General features: G+C 38.0%; 1 protein-coding gene across 3 annotated transcripts; it reads right to left on the bottom strand.

The window, feature by feature from the left end:
• Positions 1-3: 3 nt before the first annotated feature.
• Positions 4-22,028, bottom strand: pi4kb (phosphatidylinositol 4-kinase, catalytic, beta). Of its 3 annotated transcripts, XM_056270933.1 has the most exons (13): positions 21,860-22,028; positions 18,535-19,559; positions 11,062-11,106; positions 9,312-9,383; positions 8,908-9,135; positions 8,534-8,761; positions 8,327-8,436; positions 7,916-8,020; positions 7,708-7,831; positions 6,614-6,879; positions 6,392-6,524; positions 1,984-2,104; positions 4-1,873 (listed from the first exon to the last, which is right to left on the bottom strand). In XM_056270933.1, the coding sequence occupies exons 2-13, from the start codon at positions 19,552-19,554 to the stop codon at positions 1,692-1,694; spliced, it is 2,634 nt and encodes an 877-aa protein (XP_056126908.1). In that variant the 5' UTR covers positions 19,555-19,559; positions 21,860-22,028; the 3' UTR covers positions 4-1,691. The 3 variants fall into 3 exon arrangements, with proteins under 3 accessions (XP_056126908.1, XP_056126909.1, XP_056126910.1); XM_056270934.1 differs by lacking the exon at positions 9,312-9,383 and having other exon boundaries at positions 21,860-22,027; XM_056270935.1 differs by lacking the exons at positions 9,312-9,383; positions 11,062-11,106 and having other exon boundaries at positions 21,860-22,026.
• Between the last annotated feature and the right edge of the window lie 886 nt (positions 22,029-22,914).

The following is a 22,914-nucleotide window of genomic DNA, read 5'->3' as shown; positions in this document are numbered from 1 at the left end:
ATATACAATTTGTGGAACGGGAACATTTAATTTATTATACAAAGGAACATTCACAAGGAAGGTTATTCACATGATCTTAATAGCTGGTCCGTTTTACAAGTTTCAAAGGAAAGTTTGACGTTGAAACAATAGAAGTATAAAATCGTAAAGAGAAAAGAAAAGCTGTTGAAAACATGTACATCGTCTAAATTGCCCTCGCACAGGCAAACAAATGAAAGGAAACTGTGGCTTCTGCTGAAAGGATGAATTCAAACTATTAAGAGAAGCACTGATGTCACAGGGAAAGAAGACGAGGCTCAACACACGCCCCAAATTCTATGAAATTAAAGAACAATAATAATAAAAATGTTTTAAAAATTTTACGCAGGGAATTTTATACCTGTACATGTGTAGGAAATAAAAACAAATAATTGTGTTGATTTCTCTCAATTTTTTTATAGCCCTTTCCATTTCTCCTGTGCAACAGATCTGGACTTCTCTCCATTAAAAACAAAACAAAAACAAAACTCCAGTGGCTTACAGTCACACATTTAAACATGGCTGTCCACCTCAGAATGAGGTCAGCGGTAAGAATGCACATTATAAATTCAGGTTAGCTGTACAGAACTAGCTTGCATTGTAACTTGTGCCAAACAAAATGAAATGAAATCCACAGAGAACCTGTTGAGAGTGTTATTTCATACATGTCATGTAAGTGTATGAAATATTTGTAAAAGGGCAATAAATAGTGTTGTTCATGTCTCAGTCCACCATATTTCAGTCCAGACTTTTGGAAACTCAAAAATAGTTTCTTTATACATTTATTTTGACCTAGAAAACCAACCAGGATATTTTAATTAAGTCCTAATTATTTTATATTAGCTTTTGTATCAATCAAAGATTAATACTCTCATATGATTGGCAAAGCCACTGGTCTGTGTCTTTGGTGTTTTGATGTTTAACAAATCCATATTGAATTAAAAAGCTTCATTAACCCTATTATGGGCAAAGCGCTCTTCAGGATCAAATGAGAGCCCTTTAAGCAAATGTTTCACGGCTTAACGGCTCTTTGTGCGGCACTGAGCTGAAGATCTCTTAAACAGTTAATGTAACACTGACTTCACAAAGCTGAACAATGCAGCAATGTTTACCACCTGATTCCCCCAATTCACAATGCAATTTACAGGCGTAGATACAACATTCTCCTGTTTCCCATCCCATTGTAGGTGTGTGTTGAAATTTTGAATGTTATTCATTCAAAGTATACAGCAAAAGTGGTAATGCGACAAATAAAGCTGATGATGATGATGATGATGATATTGGGTGTTGAAGTCAGTCAGTACACAGGTGAGAGTAAAACCAAAGTCACAGCAGCTTAGTGTTTAAATGAGGCACTGGAAAGCTGGATAAAATTCAACTCTGGGCATCCAGAGTACTGCAAGATGACAGGACAAAAAGGAAGGGTTTATACAAAAGGAAAGGCTGTTGGAAAAAAAGACGACAAGGTTACTTCACAGCTCAAGACCTCTTCAGTCAGGATAATAAAAAAAAAACTAACAAAAAAGTCCATCTTTAAAGATAATCAGTCTGAAGGGTGCAGAAACACATGGGTGGTTATGGGAAGCGGCCATTGGGAGTGGTTTTTAAAGTGGTGCAGTCTTTCTTTTTCTTCCAGTTTTAGCTCTCTAGTCTGTATGCACCCCGCTCGCCGCTCACATGATGCCATTGGTGAGATACTGGAAGCCGTCGTAGAGCTTGGTAGTGATGGAACGCATGGAGGCGTCCACCATCTGCTCCACCAACACCTGGAGCTGCTCCTCCGTCAGGTTCATGTGGAAACGCTCCTTCAGGTTACGGATGGTGCTGGAGCCGTGGAAGCAGGGAAGCTGAGAACCTGCAGAACATACAAACAGTTCTGTAACAAAAGCTGAACGATAAAGTGTCCTCGGATGATTAAAGAAAGGAAAAAATGCTCCATTCCCTGAAGCTTCAGACTAACAGTACCTTGCTGCATGATTTCTACAATCTGGATGACCTTCTCCATGTGCTTGCGTGCAGCGATGAGGCCTTGGAGCATAAGCATCTTGTAATAGTTGAACATGTCTCCATCCAGACCTCCCATTACCTAAAACAAGAGATGCACAGATATAAAAATGTTGGTGAATGAGCGTAGGGCTATGCCCTTCTTGTTTTACACCTCATGCACGTATACTGATTGATAAATAATGGTAACAAGAGTAGAGAATGTCATTTTTTTTCCCCACCAACTGGCTCTTTTTTTTTTTACTTAAGACTGTACCATTATGATTTGCTCTAAACAAGCCTAACAGACAGCGTCTGAGAGAGGGAACAAATGTGTGTGTGTGATTACCATCACTGCCATGTGGCCTGTTGCATGACGCCGGTTTCAGTTGCTACACAGGTAAGTTTAAGATTAACTTGAACAAACTCTGGTTTTTCGGGATCAAGAAGGTAGATTGGTTTTTAACGGGTTTCATTGTAATGGTAATTTACGCTACATGGCTGACCTGCTCCGGAGCAGGTTTTATTCTGGGTTAGAGATCACAGACCAAAACTGGACCAATCAGCTGTGAGTTAAGTGACATGTATCTGTTTAGAGCAGTTTAGAGTGAAAGAATTTGAGACAAAAGTGCCCATCTTTTGCTGCGAATTTATATTATATGAATTGTAACTGTATAATTCATATAATTATATTATAATATATTATAATTCATATATTAATTTACAATTAATATTAGCATTTGCTTTTAAATTAATATAAATATATATATTAATGTTTTAAAGGGATACTCCACTTTTTTTGGAAATGGGCTCATTTTACAACTCCCCCAGAGTTAAACTGTTGAGTTTTACCGTTTTTGAATCCATTCAGCCGATCTCCGGTTCTGGCGGTACCACTTTTAGCATAGCTTAGCATACATAATTGAAGTGGACAAGACCATTAGCATTTCTAAAAAAAAAAATGACCAAAGAGTTTCGATATTTTTCCTATTTAAAACTTGACTCTTCTGTAGTTACATCGTGCACTAAGACCGATGTAATAATCAAACTTCACTGCCGTACCATGAGTGCAGCAGGCGTAATGATATGACGCAGCTCCTGAAAATAGGCCACCTTCCGTCAACACAACGGAACTATTTTCAGGCGCTGCGTCATATCATTACGCCTGCTGCACTCATGGTACGGCAGTGAAGTTTCTTGATTATTACGCAGGAATGAGAGTATAGTTCCTAGCCATATCAGCCTAGAAAATCGCAACTTTACATTTTCTGTCCGTCTTAGTGCACGATGTAACTACAGAAGAGTCAAGTTTTAAATAGGAAAAATATCGAAACTCTTTGGTCATTTTTTTTTTTTAGAAATGCTAATGGTCTTGTCCACTTCAATTATGTATGCTAAGCTATGCTAAAAGTGGTACCGCCAGAACCGGAGATCGGCTGAATGGATTCAAAAACGGTAAAACTCAACAGTTTAACTCTGGGGGAGTTGTAAAATGAGCCTATTTCCAAAAAAAGTGGAGTATCCCTTTAAACAGATTAAGCTTACGTGTATTCTTTAAGCTCTTTTTGAAACTAATTTATAAGGCCTATTTGTTTGAATCACTTGCATTGATATAGTCAGATATTTTCTTTCAGCTGCCTTCTCAAACTTTCGCTACAGCAGCAGTGTTTATTCCTGCCTTGTAAATTCATTTAATTTCATGATATTTTTTCATAATGATCTCTTAATCTACAGCAGAGAAGTGAATTACAGTAACAGAGTTAATAGCAAACTCTGGGTTAAAGGTGCAATAGGTGATCAGGGAAATGCTAACTTTGCCTGCCAGCATTGAAAGCATATGATCCCACCCTCCCTGCAAATCGCTATCCAAAGCCACGCCTCCTCCAAAACACATGAAAGGAAGCGAGATGACCAGAGACAAAGTTATTGCATTACATCATGTGTCATTCACCGGTTAGAAACCGTTACAGTACAGTGAGGGGAGAAACTGAAGTGCTTGCTTGCATACAAAAGTATGCGATTGTGAAATTCAGTTCAGACCTGTTGACAAAGGAAAGAATGCACTGTATTTGTGTGTTTGCGCAGTGGTATGCAAACACACATTGACTGACAGGGAACACATGGTATCATTTCATTCGGACTGAAACATTTTATTGTCCTACGCCATCTACAAATGATTTACATTTGTAAAAATACATTTAGACCACTTAACATAGTGATTGCTATCAGGATATGAGGAGACTTTCAACCAGCATAACAAAAAATTCTGTTGAGAATTACCTATTGCACCTTTAAACCTGAGTTGACAGAGAACGTTTATACCGAGTATTGTGAGCCCGGTGAACCTGATCTAGACCAGGTTGGATTTATATGGATTTGTCAACTCTAAATCTACTCTGAAACTCAAGAGTTTGTTCAACTAGCTTCATGCAACAGATCTATGGTCTCTATGGCCACGTACACACTGTAAAGTTTCAGGAGTGGCAACAGCATTTAAATGCGTGAGTGAGTCCCCTAAATTATCGTTCCATGCGTGTATGGAACACGACTTAGTCCCGAAACTGTGATGATTGACACCGTGGTAATTATAGCAACGTTCTGGTGGGATCCACTATTTGACCAAAGAATTATTACAGTGACAAAAGACTCCTTATGTTCAGCAATTTAGTCGATTGAGGAGTTTCATATACGTTTGTGGCGGCTGCTTCAGAGAGCACGCTATTGCAGTGTTGCCATGTCCGCTTATTGTAAAGCGTTTTGGGGTTGTTGCTTAAGCAGCGATCAAGTTTATGGAAGTGAGCAGGTATTTCATACTTATTTTTATGTCCATTTATTTAGTTTTTATGGGCTTGTTTGCTAATTTTTCTCACATACAGACGAGACAACTCTCTGATGCACATTAAAATACGTATTTTAACGCATCATCTCTCATCGTACGTCATTAATAACTAGTTGTTCAGTTTGGTTCTGTGTACACTGCATAGAAGTTTTGTAAATGCGGTTTTCACTACCTGCATTTTTCAGGGGGTTAATTTGAATGTAGAATGTGGTGGTTGTCACTCCCGTAAATTACTAGATTTAGCACTAAAATATGAGTTGACAACCGAATTTAGCTGCAGTTTGAACATGACCTAGGAAGTGAAGCATCAGCTTAAAGTTAAAAATAATTTCAACACCTTGTTTCATTAATGAATAAATCAGCGTTTTTGAACGTATTAGTTGAATGAACGGTTTAATGGCTCACTCAAAGACAGTCCCTTGCGTAACACTGTAACCTGCACTGACTGACAGGCTGTCTAGAACATGGAGAAACAAGAAGTGCTGCTGATACTGGTGAAATATCTGCAGGCTTAGAAAGCCTCTCGTCCAGTCAGATTCAAGAAGCGGAACTAACTGTTGTACATATAACAATAGCTTAATGCACTTATTGTCAGGTTTATGTTCTGTTATGTGGACCCTATTTTTGACCTTGTGTTCCGTTTCCTTTCCTTTTTTGTTCTGCTTCCTTTAGGTCCCGTTTCGTCTTTTTGCCTGCTGACCCAACTGTAACACTTGTGTACAGGTCCTTCTCAAAAAATCAGCATATTGTGATAAAGTTCATTATTTTCAATAATGTAATGATAAAAATTAATCTTTCATATATTTTAGATTCATTGCACACCAACTGAAATATTTCAGGTCTTTTATTGTTTTAATACTGATGATTTTGGCATACAGCTCATGAAAACCCAAAATTCCTGCCTAAAAAAATTAGCATATTTCATCCGACCAATAAAATAAGTGTTTTTTTAATGTTTTTAATACAGCTGTATGCCGAAATCATCAGTATTAAAACAATAAAAGACCTGAAATATTTCAGTTGGTGTGCAATGAATCTAAAATATATGGAAGTTTAATTTTTATCATTACATTATGGAAAATAATGAACTTTATCACAATATGCTAATTTTTTGAGAAGGACCTGTATATAGCAAAAAAAAATTCTAATAAAAATTCAATAAAAAAAAAACGATATTGAGCCACTCAAAATCACCGCAAGGGAAATTGCTTCACCGCGACAGCCCTAAGAGAGCACGATCAAGTGAAAGGCGCATCTGTGATGGAGAGCTGTGAAGGGGGAAATGAAGCAACACTATGTCTTCAATAATTTGTGCAAGCAAGTCAATTATGGTTTAGAATTTTTTAAATATGGAATGATAGTTGATGGAATGATATTATAGATGCATCTTGAAAACGAGTGAATTGTTACACTTCTAGTAGACAGCCAATATGGTAGTGATTTGATTTATCATGCAAACTTAGCCATAAAACCTAGAGCATCCTTCTCCAAAATTAGGACAAGAGTACTCCACCAATGATAACTATATCCTATATAAACATAGCTACTTACATCAACAAATTCACTGGTTAGTTTGAAGGCAGACGTCTCGAAGCCTAGGTTTCGTGGAGAGCTGGAAAGGATGAAGCCAAAGTCGATGTGAATGATGTGGCCCTCCGAGTCCAGCAGGATATTTCCATTGTGCCTGAAAAACATGAATGGTTACAACTTATCTACATTATTTAGTTTCCAACATGATTCAGCCATGATTTTACCATTCACAGTGTCTCTCACCTGTCCTTGACCTGCAGCAAATAGCAGATGAGACAGTAGCCAGCGCAGCTCTGAACAAAGTTACGCTGAGCAGTAAGGAATTCCTCTGTAGTGTAGTTGCCGTGCTCTTGCCGGAAGTAGTCGAGCAATAAAAGCTGACTCTGTTTCTTCACCTGGTGAATGGACACAGCGTTGACCACTGGCTCAATCATGCCACTGTCTGAAGAGATGACCAGGATCTTGTAGGGCTTGATCCACAAGGGAACCCGTTCTTGCTCCCAGATAATCTGGAAGACCACAAAGATGGTGAGAAGATTCAGTATAGCAACACTGCCTCAGCAAACCTCAATTAAATAAACACTTTTGTAAATTGTGGAGAATTATCACTTTTATTCAGCAAGGAGGCATTAAATTGATCTTAAGTGTCAGTAAAGACATTTACAATGTTACAAAAGATTTCTACTCCAAATAAATGCTGTTCTTCTGAACTTTATATTCATCAAAAAATCCTTCATTTTTTTTTATCAGTTCCCACAAAAATATTAAGCAGCACAACATTTTCTAAAATTGATAAGAAAATGTTTCTTGAGCACAAAATGTGCACATTAGAATGATTTCCTGAAGGATCATGTGACATGATGTCTGAATGATGTTTGCTGAAAATTCAGCTTTGCCATCACAGTAATAAATACATTTTATTCAATTTATACACTGAATTTATACTATTCATAATGGTTTATAAAACGGTTATATTAAATTGTAATAGTATTTCACAATATTCCTATTTTTGATCAAATAAATGCTGCTTTGGTAAGCATAAGAATCTTCTTTCAAAAAAAAAAAAAAAATCAGCAGTTTACATTAATAAATATATACTGCTACTTTTTGAAATTTTTTTTAATTAAAAATGCATGATTTTAGGCATCATAACATAAGTGGTAAGTGAATTTAGGCATCATAAAATTCTAATGAAAATGTATTTTAAATGTATAAATAGGGGAAATGAGCAAGCACAATTACATAAACAATATTGGCCAATAACCAATATGATACACATATATTGTGCATCCCTAGATCTAACCCCATTTTGAAAGAAAAAATATAATGATAGCAACCTGCAGTTGTTTCAGAACTTGATAGGCGAGAAGCTCTTGTCTCAGGTCATCGCCACATTTCACAATAACAGAAAGTAGACGCCAGTTGGGCAGGTGGCCATAGGGGGAGCCCTCCCTGATCCGTCTATTCAACAGCACAGGATACACAAATTCAGACTCAACAAATGAAGAAAACTATCTACCCTGATGGAGATTGATGAACACATACCTCACTTTCTCCTCCCACGGTTCTTTTAAGGCTACAGCTGAGGGATCCTCTGGGTCCTTCCTAAATGTGGTGGGGGTGTGGGCGAGTTGCTCGGACAGGCGTCGTCTGAAATAACCAAAACATTTCAGTTCAATTTGAATTTGTCTTTCTTAATGCGAATTTATACTGCACCAACCAACATCGACAGGCGCACACAATCACCAGATTACAGTACGTCACTTTTCTGGCATTCCACTACCCGATAAACACAGATTCAACCCGTTCAATAGACAAAAACAAGCTCTGACAGACACCAACAGGGGTGACACAATATTCCACCAAAACCTGACGAAGTGTCTATTGCCGTCTGTAGGAGCAGTGTGAATTGGTCTTTACTGTATGCGACCACACATACACCAGCTCCAAGTGTACCTGATATCTCCAGCAGCAATAAAAATAGGTTCCTTGCTCTCCTGGCTGGTGATGCTATCTACTGAGAACTGGGAGATGTTGTCACAACTGTTGGTGTGGATCTCTGGAAGCTTAAGGAAAAAAAAAATAAAGAACAGGTCAGCTCTCTGAGGATAAAAACCACAAATTTGTTAAGGATGTTTTGAAACAGTCACACTTTCCGAGTACCTCCACTTGCAACTCTCCAATGTCATCTACAGACCATGCCTCATCATCATTATCGTAATTGGGAACCGTGGAGAAGCTGCTGGCACGCTGGTCGGGTGTGATGCCACAATCCGGAAGATTCTCTACGGATCGCGTGCTGCGGATCCGTGTTTCCGGGATCCTCACGGGCACACTCGACGTCTCAAAGTTCTCACATTCCAGAACTTCTACATAGATTAAGTAAGGTGCCTGAAGAAGCACAAAAAGGCAGTTAGCACTGAAATTAGGAAAGAAAGTGTCTTTCAAAACCCAATAGAACAAAACAAAGAAACTCAATATTTCTTCCATTTAAAAAGTCTGGATTCATATCCCCATCGATCTGAGCACAACCTCACCTTATCCTTTGAGTTGAGCACGACGGCTTGCGTGTGGGGCACACGCACCACATGGTGGTCAAAGGCAGCCGTGGGCAACCAGACCCGGGCAGGCAGCTTGTGGTTAAGAAGGGACAGCTCTGAGATGAGCCTCTGGGTCTTCTGTTCTTTAGTGGGCAGAGTGGCCAGTCTCTTCCCGATCCCCATCAGAGACTTAATAAACTCCCTCTGAGGGGTCAGACGCACCGGCTGAGAGCAGAAGATTGAGAGAAGAAAGAAAAGATGTGGGGAGAAGAGAGAAACATTACTGTACCACACAAAATTAAAATGTACGCAAACATATTTGGGCATTTGCAGAGGAATCATTCAACCAAAAAGGGTTACACAATACTGGGTACAAAAAATAAAATGGTTTAAAAACGTACCACTGATTTACAATGGTATGATACCAATATATCACAATTTTTGTTTATGTACTGATTTCCAGCACAGTTTGTCTATTCAGACAGGAAACAAAAAACAAAGTTAAATGCGATGTGTCCTTTTATCCCATTTCAAAATACTTCCATCCCAGCTAACTGGCATTTTGTGTAGATATTTCAATTATTATTGGTTTTCAATTATTAAATGTTCACATTATGCAAATATGTAAATCTATCACAGTCTGATTTAGTATCAATACTTTAGTATAAGAGCTGGTATCGTACCAAAGCCTAAAATTGGGTTTTGAACCGACAGTACAACCAAATAAAACCAATCACTGAATTTCTACGGATGTAGAAGTTATTGCATTTTATTATTCAGCACAGGAGTGTGTGGAGCAGTGCTCAAAACTGATAAATATCTGCATGCATGATCGGTACAGCATTCTAAACTCAAAAGTGAAGCATGGGCGTAAAAATAAATCAGAAATGGTAAGAGAGAGTAGAGTGTTTTAGCAACAGCTGACCACAGGGTTGAGCAAGTGAGTCATGAATGAATAGCATCACCTGAAATGAGGAAAAATTATTAACACAAAAATACATAACATCAAAGGACAGGAAAATGTGGAGAAAGACTCATCAAACTCCTCCACATGTGCAACCTATGGTTTATAGATGTCAAAATAATACATGGATATCTGTAATCCATGTAGAAGGGGTTACAGAAACAAATGACAAGGTCATAAAATGATTTTTCATACAACTAAGAATACCATTTAATCCTTTGCAAATATGCAAAAGAAAACCCAAAACACCCATGGAAAGAATTCAATCCACTAAATTAAAACACTTTACAGAGAATCCTCCTTTGCCAAGGTTTACAAAGTCTCAGTAAGAACCCACAGGTCTTGCAGTTGATCACAGAACCCAAAACAAATTGAATTGTCCCATCTTTATTGACTTTATTAGTCAAAATTATACACTTATATACATTGATTGATTTAATAAGAGAATGTCACATCCATATAATTAAATTACAGCTAAAACGGAAAAGAACAACCACACAAAGAACAAGTGTTTACAAGCATGCCATCAGTTCACAGATGAAGATGTATTGTTCATATTAATATGCAACATGCAATATGCATTTTCCCCAAATAGGTACAAATTGGTGTCTCATTACTTTTTATTTGAGAAATAAAGGCCCAAATCCTACATCCACTTATGTTACATACAATATCAAACATAAAACAAAAGTTAAAAAAATCAAGTCATTAGCTTTCATTATTAAATTGTAGTGATTGCTGCAATTAACCTATCATTTAACACTGTTCCCAAATGTTATTGTAATAAAAAAGTAATTTAATAAATATTAAAATAAAGAAAAATCTGGTTTTAAACAATTCAGACACCAAATGTCCCAAATTTAGGTAATGGGGTTGAAAAAAAAACCTTGCACTACAATAAAATAAGTTAAATAAAAAGAAAATAACATATCGTATATTTAGTTTTGTCTCCAGAGGTTTGAAAAATATTTTGAAGGTAAAGAAACTCATTGAAAAAAAGGGGGAAAATATCCCTATTTTCATGTGAAGTGCCAATATTGTGCCCAGTTTGTGATGTTTGATGGCATGATTGCAAATCTTAAAGGCACACATTTGAAGGAATCTGTGGAGTCAACCCCGCCTGCAAACAGACACAGCCATCATCCCACTACCCACAGAGGAGCGTTATTAGGCGGTGAGAGACTTACTGTAACAGCCTCTAGCTCGAGACTGTCGGAGCTGGAGCTCAGATCCTGGGAAAAGGAAGAGGGAGGGAGGGGGGAGTTACAGTGCAAGAGCAGGGGAGGGTGGAGCAGGGTCAGAACAAGACAAAAACACATCTCAAGGTTACACTCATCCCATCTGTTTGAGCAGCAGGGCCTGGCCATGACTCCGCAGGCCTATAAAATGTACTGCGTCATATTTATCTCTGGCTGCTGATGTGATTCGAGAGCCGCTCTGATTAAACCCATGTAAAGCACCACGATTGGTGGTGAGGAGGACAAGCTGAAGGATTACAGGAGGCACCCACACACATACACACTCCTCCGACAAGGCCAGGGCTTACAGCTGGATTAGTTTTATCATCTAAATATTAACATAAAACTTGCATGATTTAGAAGACCAACCATAAAGCATTATCATCATGGTGTATTGCCAAGCGAACACTCCCCATGATCTTTGATCATACCGATTACTATTTTCCAAAAAAGCTGTTGATCACAGCCAATCAGGAGATACGTAAATGTACTGTAATGAGAATCAGTAGTTTTTACGGTGGGTGTGGTAAGGCCACAGGAATAACTGTCACTAGTCATGGCTGTTGCGGATATGAACATGAAAGAGAGCGTTAAATCACGTTAATTTATCACACCACGCCTGGTTAAAATACAGAGCTAAGCATGAAACGTTTACTAATATACTACTAACATTGAAACTACTATTATCCTATTGTTAAGTATCCAAATTAAAATAGTACTACTACTTTATTACTTACTATATGCTGACAAAAATGAGTGGTAGACTTGAGTATATGTGGACATGATACACAGATAAACACGTTGTGCTTACGGCACTATTCATTATTGCATTAACCTCCAGACTGCATAAATTAATCATGCTTTTACTCACATGACACAGGCTGTGTTCATGCTCACTAACAAGAGCGAAGAAGCCCCAAACAAAAAATGGATTACTTCCTCCTAGATACTAAAGCAGTAAACCACAAAAGTCTGTGAGTTACAGAGGTTTGGACAATGTTAAGGTATGTTGACCAGAACAATGTCAAATATGATTCAAATGTTCAATTCATAATAGCATTTATTAATATAATATAACCTAATATAATATTTTAATATGATACACTACCGTTCAAATGTTTGGGATCAGTACGATTTTGTATTTAATCAAAAAATGCAGTAAAATCAGTGAAACGTAATATTACAATTTAAAATAACTGTCCTTTATTTTAAAATATATTCCTGTAATGGCAAAGCTGATTTTTCAGCATCTTTACTCCAGTCTTCGGTGTCACATGATCCTTCAGAAATCATTCTAATATGCTCATTTGGTGCTAAAGAAACACTTTTTTTATCATCATCATGTTGAAAACAGCTGCTCAACATGTGAATAATTCGTGGAAACTAATGTATTTTTCAGGATTCTTTGAAGAATAGAAAGTAAAAAAAAAAAGTAAAAAAAAGCATTTATTTTAAAATATTCTTTCCCCCCAAAAAAATCTTCCTGACCTCAACCGTTTGAATGTCAGAGTATTTATAATTTTTAAAAAACGGCACCAGGCCAACAGGAAACATCCTGATTGTTGAGCTCTGGTCTATGCTGCACTAGCAGGAAATGTAAATAAACAGATCCACACTACTCAGCTGGGTGCACTAAAAGTGTAAGCACAGTGAGCACTGGAGCCTGACTAGCCCTTAAAGCAGAACATCCTGCAACTGAGGAAAGCATGACTCTCCCCTTCCTCCCTGCCATCTGAAAAAAGATACCAGAGCATCTGAGCCAGATCGGCCAGGCTTCTTCCCCCACATCGTATGACCATTGGACACCTAAGCTGCTTGCCGCCCACCTGAAACTCAACGGATCTGCACTCGTAAATACAAACCTGCGTTGGACACCAATACACATAATTTGCATTTAACTTGCATCGACCAAATTCTATTCTCCAGGGTCGTGTAACAGCTGTCGAACTGTCGTGTCTCAGTTCTCAGGGAGTGCCAAACAGCGGCCTTGCTTCAACTCTCATGGAGTATCAAGCAGCTGTCATGTTTAGCTGTATCTCATCCAACAAACAAAGTCAATTTACACTCCAGTCTTGTTTACAAGATGTGGTCAAGCATCCTGTGTAGGCAACTCTTGCACAGGCAAGCACCAATTAGATAATGTAAAGACTTGGGTAAAAAACAAGAATCAAGGTTACAGAGTGAAACTTACAATGGAATTAAATGGTGCCATTCTTTGAGGAGTAAAAAGCAAAATGTGAAGGTTATAACTAATTTGATATAATTATAACCCTATAATTTTAGCATTCGATTTATTGTATTTACTTGTTGTAAATTATTTGATCTGTAAAGTTATTTTTATGGTCATTTGAATGTTTTAGGCATTACATTGTCATGGCAACAAAGTTATAAAAATGGAAATAACTTGTGGCTGTTATTGAAACGGTGAGTATTTTAATCTTTACAATTTGGCCCCATTCACTTCTATTGTCCTCACTGTAACTCAGGTTTCTGCTCTGTGTACTGGTTGAATTGACATGGTGAAAGAGTTGTCTGGCCAAACAGGGGTCCAAATTCCACATGATGACACACAGTGGACTTTCTCTAATGGAAAATCTCTCTCCTGAAAAGCTTTAAAAAAAAGAGGGAGATGATAAGACTTGTTTTATCTTTCTAGAATAAATCTTCACTGTTTGGAGAAATCCAGCAGACTGAAATATTTACATGATTAGGTTGAAAAACTGCAGCTTAAATGTGCAAATAAATCACAGTGGATCTGATTATCTTATGATTAACTTGAGACCCGAACAGCACACGTTGCTTTAAACTAAACTCATTTAATCCTTGCCAATTTAAACATTCAAGTCTTGCACTTGAACGGACAAATTCACACAAAAATTATGTCAACACGCCCATGATGGCGAGTATTCTAGCAAACACAGTCGATTATGTCTTAAAGGGATAGTACACCCAAAAATGAAAATTATCCCATGATTTACTCACCCTCAAGCCATGACTATATTTTTTCAGGCGAACACAATCGGAGTTATATTAAAAAATATCATTGCTCTTCCAAGCTTCCAAGCCTGAATTTGAAGTCCAAAAAAGTGCATTCATCCATCATAAAAGTAATCCATACGACTTAAATGAAGGCCTTCTGAAGCAAAGCGATGGGTTTTTGTAAGAAAAATATCCACATATAAAACTTTATAAACTAAAATAACTAGCTTCCGGCAAGGCCTACGCAAGTCGACTTACGCCAAAAGAGTAACCCCTGATGCGATGTATGACGTAGGAGTAGCGTAAGCTTTGACGCCTCTCGCGGTTCAGACAAATAGGGCTGGGCAACAAACTCAAGCTCCTCTTCTCTTATATCGAAATCATCCGACATTTCTCTTTAAAAATTCACGTTTTAGACTTCTAATTCATGACCGTGTTTTGTTTTGCTCTATCATCTGAGCTTTTGCGTTCGTCAATACATCAGGTCAGGGTTACTCTTTCGCCGTAAATCGATGCGTATGTACATACGTCGGAAGCTAGTTATTTTAGTTTATGAAGTTATAAATATGGATATTTTTCTTACACAAACGCATCGTTTCGCTTCCGGAGCCGTGTGGAATACTTTTATGATGCACTTTTTTGGACTTCAAAATCAGGACTGTCATTCAACTACCATTATAAAGCTTGGAAGAGCCAGCATATTTTTAAATATAACTCTGATTGTATTCGTCTGAAAGAAGAAAGTCATCACACCTAGTATGGCTTGAGGGAGTGTAAATCATGGTGTAATTTAAATTTTTGGGTGAACTATCCCTTTAAGTTAACGTAAACTGTCAAGACAGCACATGTCTATCAGTATTTTGGATCAGTCTATTATGTTTTAAAGTGACAGCAGCCTAATATTCCTAATTGTCTGTGTTATTAATGTTTATCAAACAACAAAAGACAAGGAAATCACTCACTGCTCTTGACAACAGCTTTTGTAACTTTAATAATGATTAATCTTAATCAATGTTATTTTACATTTGATTTCTTTATTCAATTTCTGTACCTGAAAACTACCGTTAGATACCCAAATAACCTGAAAAGGAATTTGTATGTTTGCTCGATTGTATTTATTTGTTCTGTTGCTTGTAGTTTGATTGATTTTACTCCTATGTTCTGTATTTTTATTCCCCTGAACACACAAACCGTGACCCTAAAACCGTGACAAAAACCAAACCATGAATAATTTAAACCCTTACACCCCTACAATACAGCATTTCTACATTTCTTATTTACATCATTCAGCTGTTCATTTGCAAAGACAGGCCATCAAGCCTTTGAGCAGCACTATACTGATTAATGTTTATTCGGGCTTAATGCAATTCACATTAGACACCTACACTACACTTCACATGGTGGAGATAAAAGCAAACAGTGGCATTCCTATGTTAACACCTTCTGCTCTCAAAAGAAAAGAAGTTCGCTGAAGTGTGTAAACAGTGTGGAGGAGTTGTGGAGCAACGCATTTCATAATCGCTGATCTTTACTCCATTTACCAGTGGAGCGGCTCACAGCCATGTGAATGGCAACATCGCCGTTGCCATAGCAGCAAATGCTGCACCAAGATCACATTCGAGGAAGAAGCTAGGGAAGAAACTATGCTGCAGGCAGATAAAAGAGGAAGGCGAGTGATCATGTGCACATCACTGAACGTCAGAACAGAGGCCGTGGTGTACGACAAGGTTGAAATCTGAAGGGACCTCTAAAGTTACACTTCAGTAGAACTTGATCCAAGGTAGGTTATTACATAACGTTCTGCCATACAGTTTCACTGACACAATATAATGGTCGGGAAATACAAATGGCAATGGGCACGACTATACTAACAAACAGTTTCCATCTAGAAGGTGAAAAGCTGCTACTTAAGCTTTGACACATATTGTCCAGACCAACTAAACAGTCATTTTGACATTAATAGCATTAGGTAATAATTTTATCAAATGGGTTAATATGGTTGGCATGGACAAGCTAAGGGATTTCAGTATACACAGGTGCAAAATCACACTGATACACAGCAGTGAATTAGTCTTCATATGAAAATGTCTTTCGAAAACAAACCCTTATCAGAAAATAATTAAAGAGTGTATTATGGTGCATTGCTACATTGTAATTACTTTCCACTCCCTTTGACCACATCGATTAGCGTACTAATAAGGGGGAAAAAGATAAATGCACAATCTGAAGTTCAAAGTCATCACAAGTCTTCCTGTTTGACAGAGAAAACCTACTTCATATAATACATGCATTAGGGTAAAAACCATACACTACTAATACTAGTGATCGATACACTACCATTTGGGGTTACTATGTTTTTTTATAAAGAAATTAATACTTTTTTCAGCTCGGGTGCATTAATTTAATTAAAAGTCAGACATTTATAATCTTAAAAAGACTTCTATTTCAAATAAATGGTTTCCTTTTGAACTTTCTTTTTATCAAAGTATCCTGAAAAAAAGTATCACGGTTACCACAAAATTTTCTATTTGAAAAAAATAAGAGTTTTCAACATTGCTAATAAGAAATGTTTCTTGAGCAGCATATCTGAAGGATCATGTGAAACTGAAGACTGGATAAATAATGTCTGCTGAAAATTCAACTTTGCATCACAGGGATAAATTACATTTTAAAATATTTAAAAATAGAAGTTATTGTAAATTGCAATAATATTTCATAATAATACTACTGTTTTTTGTTTTGTTTTTATCAAATAAATGCATACGGTAAGGTAAGCGACTTTTTTCAAAAACATTTTGTTCAAATTGAACAAAAAAAAATTCACTTTGAAAGGTGCATTTTAGTCTATATTTGTGTAACAGTACTTGTTACTTGCTAGACTTACTTGTCTAGCAGTTCCGAAATCTACTTGCAGCTCTCAATGAAGATTTTTTTCACATGCTTTGAGTAAATACAGTGTTTCAGCAAAAAAAATGTGTGCAGGTCTCATCTGCTATTATTAAAATTTACTGTCGGCGACCTGGAATCTCCCATGATACAACAATAATCCGATGGATGTGGTACAAACTGATCTGATCTGTCTGCCACACTGACCTTGGATCTAATCCTAGAGCTGTGATTCGCAACGTGGCAATTATTAACAGTGTGAGAAGTGATTTGTTTGTTAGTGGCATGACATTTAGCCCTGAGGACTATTATCATGACTGTGCAAATTAACACACAGAGAGGGGATGTCCCAACAGAAGAGCAGCAGAGATGTCATCATTCTTCTGGAAATCAGGCACCAGTGGTAGTTAATTATTTTCTGATAGCAAAAACAAAAATCTATTCATCTCCCTATTGGCTTCTGCCTTTACTGGGATTAGCACTAAAAAATTAATATTCGTAGCTGCGACGTGGCAGACCAACTCAAGCACAGTAGGACGACACAGCTCTGTTCCAAAACCTAGTGAGCTACGTAGACAACATTTTAAAGTCTTGATGAAACGGAAGTAGGGACAAATCTTTTCTTCAATATTGTGAAGTACATCAGAGTAAAAAATATTAATCGAAAAAAAAAAAAGTAGGGGAGATTTGTTTCAATCAATGGGTTGTTGATTGGACGAAAGAAGCTCTTGTGAGCTTGCAGTTGATTGTAAGAAAGGGGCAGGGATTGAGCAGACTAAATTTGGTCAAAGTATGTTGTTTCACCAGAAGATCAAGTTATGACATTTTGATTTAAAAAAATGAAACATATTGCATGGATGAATCGTTCACAACAAGATCAATAACATGCATTTAGAAATAGAGAATTTTCAGTACTCCTGACACCAAGTCTTTTTTGAAAAGGCTGCCTTCTAAGATAACTTGTTTTGGCCAAATTGTAAGTCACCATCACAACAGTATCAATGAAAAAGTTAATACAAAAAGTCAGATGATATCAAGAGAAACATTGACAATATATATATATATATATAAATTGTAGTTGAAAAAAATCTGTATTATGCTTATTAGATGCTAACATTAAAGTCTATGAGAATCAATTGTAAGTTGACTCTCCCGTGTTTTTACATAAAGAGTGTTGTTTGTCAAAGTTGTCACCTATGAGGATCGTGCCAAATCAGACATTTTTTAGGTTCAATTTAAGTTAGGATGCTGCCTAGGAAGACAGCTCGCATTGTGTTTAAAATAGTAGCTCATCCATCTGTCATTAAAGTAACTACATGAAATTCTATTTATTTTACAGAGCTTGTCTAAGTGTCAGCTTCACATCGACACGCCTTTTCCAGCACAGCCATAGAAACCACACAAATCTGGGCTGTTTGCCTTCCTCGTTTGCATGAAACAGCTGAGAAACACCATCTGTGGGAGGTGGAAGCGACGGCCAGAGACTGATCAACTAAAATCAGCTTACGTGTAACTAGCTAGGCAAGCAAGCATGTGACATCATCACAGGTGTCTCACCTCATCCTGGCTGGTCTCTACTTTGGGGTTGCTGGCGGTTCTCTTCAGGTTGCTGCTGAGGCTGATGCTGACCGTGGCGTCAGATTTGGAGCGTTGGTGGGTGCGTTTGGAGGGCGAGAGGCTGTGTTCGCTCATGCCCTGGCCGTGGTGGAGGGGTGGGGGGCAGGAGGGGGGAGGCTGCGGCACCTCCCTGCGGATGCGCTGGCTGGAGGGCTTGAGCTCGTCTGACAGGATGAGTTTGCGCAGTTTGGTGCCACGGGAGTAGCGCTGCGTGGAGATGTGCATGTCAGAGGAGTAGGCCCCCAGCAGCCAGGCGCACTGCAGGGAGAAATTTATGCTCTGCCGGCAGCGGTGCACCACATAGGGCTTGATGGCATCGCCCACATCCTCGTCCATGTGGATGTACATATTGAGCAACTGGGGCAAGTAGAAGTCTACTTCTTCATTCCGGAAGCTGAAGAGCCGATTGCCGATGTAGGCTTGCACGCCGGGCTCCTTGGAATTGTAAAGATAGGAGATGGCCATGGAGATGTCGAACAGCTTGGACTCGAAGAGCCGCAGGAGCCAGGACTGCTTGGAGGAGTTGTTCTTCTGACGACGACGCACGCTCTTCACGGGCTCCGCTTCCTCCGCGGTGATCTTAGGAGGTTTTCCTCCATCGGTGGACTCGGGGTGTGCTGTACCGTTCACCAAAACGGGCTCTGAAGTGGCTGAAGATACTTCTCCATCAGGCTTCAGGAACTTTACTTTTTGAAGGACCTCCTGGCAGGCTTTTTTGGCCACCTCGGTATCAATGACCAGGCTGAGTTCGCCCACTCCCTCTGATATGACATCTAGAGTGGGGCTGGAGGTGGGCAGGCCTTCGCTGGTGCTCGGGCTGGAGCTGGTGAGGGCACGAGGGCCAGAAGAGGGAGACGAGGGCAGGGACAGTGAGGAGGTACTGGAGGTGGAGGAGGTGGATGGGCTCTTCTGTAGTTCCTCAAGCCGGGCGGGAGAGAGCTCCAGCTCTGTGTCACCCATGGCCACTGTAAAACACAGAGAGACACAATCAGCAAGCTTGACAAAGCAGAAAACATGATGACATCCAATGCATTTAAACTGATGTAATGTCATGTTTATGAGTGGAAAAGAAATTACCTCTTTAATTCAGCAAAGAGGCATTAAATTGATAAAAAGGGACAGTAAACCCATTTGTAGCATGCCATATAACAGATTCCTATTTCAAATAAATGCTGTTCTTTTCAACAAAGAATCCTGAAAAAAAGTTTTCACAAAAATATGAAGCAGCACAACTGTTTCTTGAGCACCAAATCAGCATATTAGACTGATTTCTGAAGGGTCATGTGATGTGACCCTGAAGAATGGAGTAATGATGCTGAAAATTCAGCTTTGCCATCACAAGAATGAATTACATTTTAAAATATATGAAAATAGAAACCTTATTTTTAATAGTAATATATTTTTCTTTTCATTTTTTTACAATATTACTGTAGTTTTAATCAAATAAACGAAGTCTTGGTGAGCATAAGAGGCTTCTTTCAAAACCCCAAACTTTTGGATTGTAGTGTACATATTGACAAAAGTTTTGACTTTTGTCAAAATATGCTGATATGACCACAAATCCTGTAAAAACTGCCATTCAAATATAAAATTCACAATAACTCAGAGGAACAGGCTTTACTAAAAGCCACTTCCTCAGGGTCACAGCGTCCCACTGATCCACAACCACGGAGGACAGCGCCATAATCCGCCTCCAGCAGATTACCTCACCATTACCAGCAGGCCAATATCAGATAAAGTGAAGCATCAGTCTCAGATTCCACAAAGCTGCTACATTATAAAACCCATTCTGCTTTAAAACATAACATTCTGTCAGAAAGACGCAGTTCACCAGAAAAGGTCATGAACTTAATGAAGATGTACCCCTGGTTCCACTTTCATTTTGTTAGTGGTAATGATGGAAAGTCCTAAAGTTAACAATGGAAATTCAGATCAGAGTTTGATTGATTAGTTTAGCTTGATGAAAGAAATCAGCATGAGCAAAAGTGGTTGTTCTTAGATAGATCACTGAAATGTAAGAACAGAATTGAAACTATAACAGAAGAAATGAAAACTGATTCTGAAAGTGATGAGATTAAAGCACATGTCCACTGGTGGAGACTGAGTCATCTTTGACCGGAGTGCCAGCTCTCCTCTCACGTATCACTTGCTGAATCCAACTCGGATAGTTTACTCTGAACTGACAGTTTGTGTGTTGTTCTAGCTTGCCAGCGCTTTCTCCAAATTAAATTCTGCACAACTGAAAACAAAAAAACACTACGAGCATAAAGTGGTAACAGTTGAAACACTGATTCACACAATCAAACCACAAGCACAGGACTATTTTTATTTCTCGGTATCAAAACGTTTCACTGAACCTCTCAGATTGCAATGGAAAAAGTAAATTCAATCAGCCTTGGCCCTGAAATGTGAGAGCAGGACAGTGTGAAACAGTGATCTACAGGAACTCATAACATGTAGATCATGAATGATCAGTCTCAAGAGTCTTCTTCTGCCAACACCCACAACATTGTCCACAATCCAAAGCCATTATCGATAACAAGACTGCAACAACATACGGTAAATAAACCATGAAATCTAACATTCTTCAGATCAAGCCCACTGAAACAAAATCAACAAACTTAGCCAAGCCAATAGGTAGCTACAATTTGGACAGAAATGATGCATCAGTTGTCCCAAACAGGGCATACAGATCTAAATAAACTACAATTATAATGGTGAACTGGTTAATCGACTTGCCATAAAAACATAATCAATGGCATTTCCTTTCGTAGTTAAGTCTAAAGCCAATTGGGAGTACAAGCACATCAAGCTAAATATTCACTCGTGGGTGCCAAACCTCGTAATAACGCCCATATTTACACTCTGATACGTTTTATAATCATAATATTGCCTGTTTTTTCTTACTTCAGACGCTAAAAAAGTAAGCAGTCTATCATTCAGATGCAAAAGTCAAAACTCAAGTTAGCATCTGAGCATGTTTAGCTGAGACATTTAAAAGACACGTCAACTACTTTTCTCTCTTGTAGGGCTCAAGCTCATTTTTTAAATGAAAAACAGTGTAACAGTAAGTGGGCTGGACTTGAGAATAACTTAACAATTACATTATTACATAGTTCAACTGTTATTAAGGCCTGAATAGATCAGCCTCATAAAAACACAAACGGATGCTACACTTAGCAAAGCAGCTAACGCAACGTCTCTACTTTATAACGTTCTTCTACTTTTGAACCGACCCAAACGATCATGCTTCCCTATAACTTACCTCAAAATAATCCGGGTGAAGTTATAAATAATCGGTTTATCTGTGTTTTAACTGCCCCATTTGGGAGGTGCGGTTCTCCTGTTGCTGAATAGCCGGTGTTGTTCGCTAAGAAAGTGAGTGGCGAGATGACACAAGCAGAGGCTGCCCACATCAACTGCCTGATTCCAGCATACACACTTACATCCTGTGGCTCAAAACACAAGACAGCATTCTCGGCCGTGTATGCAATGTCCACAACTGTTATCTAGGTAGGAAGCTCTCCAGGCTACGAGACACAGGTAAAGAGTGTGTGTGATTGATTTGTTATATGCTTGCTCTTTTTTATAGGATGTTAATGCATTAAAAACATATGTTGAAACGTTTTGCTCAACATTTTAGAACAAGAAGAACATTATCAACAATAATACTAATAAGGATAATAAATTAATTGAAAAGTAATATATTATATATTTCTATAAACACACACCCATATATAAAGTAATTATTAATTTTTAAAAGTAAAAATTAAATACATTTTCACTAGCACAATCATTACTACTGCAGATTTCATTTGGTTGTGTCAGTGGATGACATTTCACTTGATGCTTGTTATATTTATTACTAACCATTTGACCTATTCCTTCTATTTATTGTTGTATTGTACTTATTCATGTTACAGTACTTTGTTAAAAAAAAAGTCTGCTTGTTTACAAAACAATATTTGTCCTTATCTGCAGACTTGAAGAGATCACTTTTCATACTTGTATTATATGAATGGCAATAAACCTAAAAATTAACTAGCCCAACTAACGGAACTCAATGAAAATCGTTTGCGCTGTTGTATTTATTCTCTTTCTCTGCACATTGATGACAAATAAGATGTTAAAATATTCACATTTGTTATTACAGTTGTTATATGTCCATATAGAGTTTCTAAAAACAGAAAACAAAAATGCAACATAATTGATTGCTTATGTTAGAACATATTCGAAACCGGATAGTTCAAAATATGTGCCCTTATAGTAATGGTGAGTGTGTCCTCTCTCTTTGCCCCTGCATCACGTGTTTAAAATCTG

Source organism: Rhinichthys klamathensis, unplaced genomic scaffold, assembly GCF_029890125.1.
Source record: "Rhinichthys klamathensis goyatoka isolate OS25496 unplaced genomic scaffold, OSU_Roscu_1.1 h1tg000309l_1, whole genome shotgun sequence".
Taxonomy (NCBI): domain Eukaryota; kingdom Metazoa; phylum Chordata; class Actinopteri; order Cypriniformes; family Leuciscidae; genus Rhinichthys; species Rhinichthys klamathensis.
The sequence above is the reverse complement of the archived record's forward strand: the minus strand, read 5'-3'. Positions and strand labels throughout refer to the sequence as shown.

Bases quoted from the DNA above. Each gene is read 5' to 3' on its own strand.
- pi4kb (XM_056270933.1), bottom strand. From the start codon at position 19,554: ATGGGTGACACAGAGCTGGAGCTCTCTCCCGCCCGGCTTGAGGAACTA. The intron at 8,021-8,326 runs GTACACTTGGAG...TGGTTATTTCAG, and splicing joins ATTGCTGCTGGAGATATCAG to ACGACGCCTGTCCGAGCAAC. The intron at 6,880-7,707 runs GTTGCTATCATT...GTGGTCTTCCAG, and splicing joins AAGTTCTGAAACAACTGCAG to ATTATCTGGGAGCAAGAACG.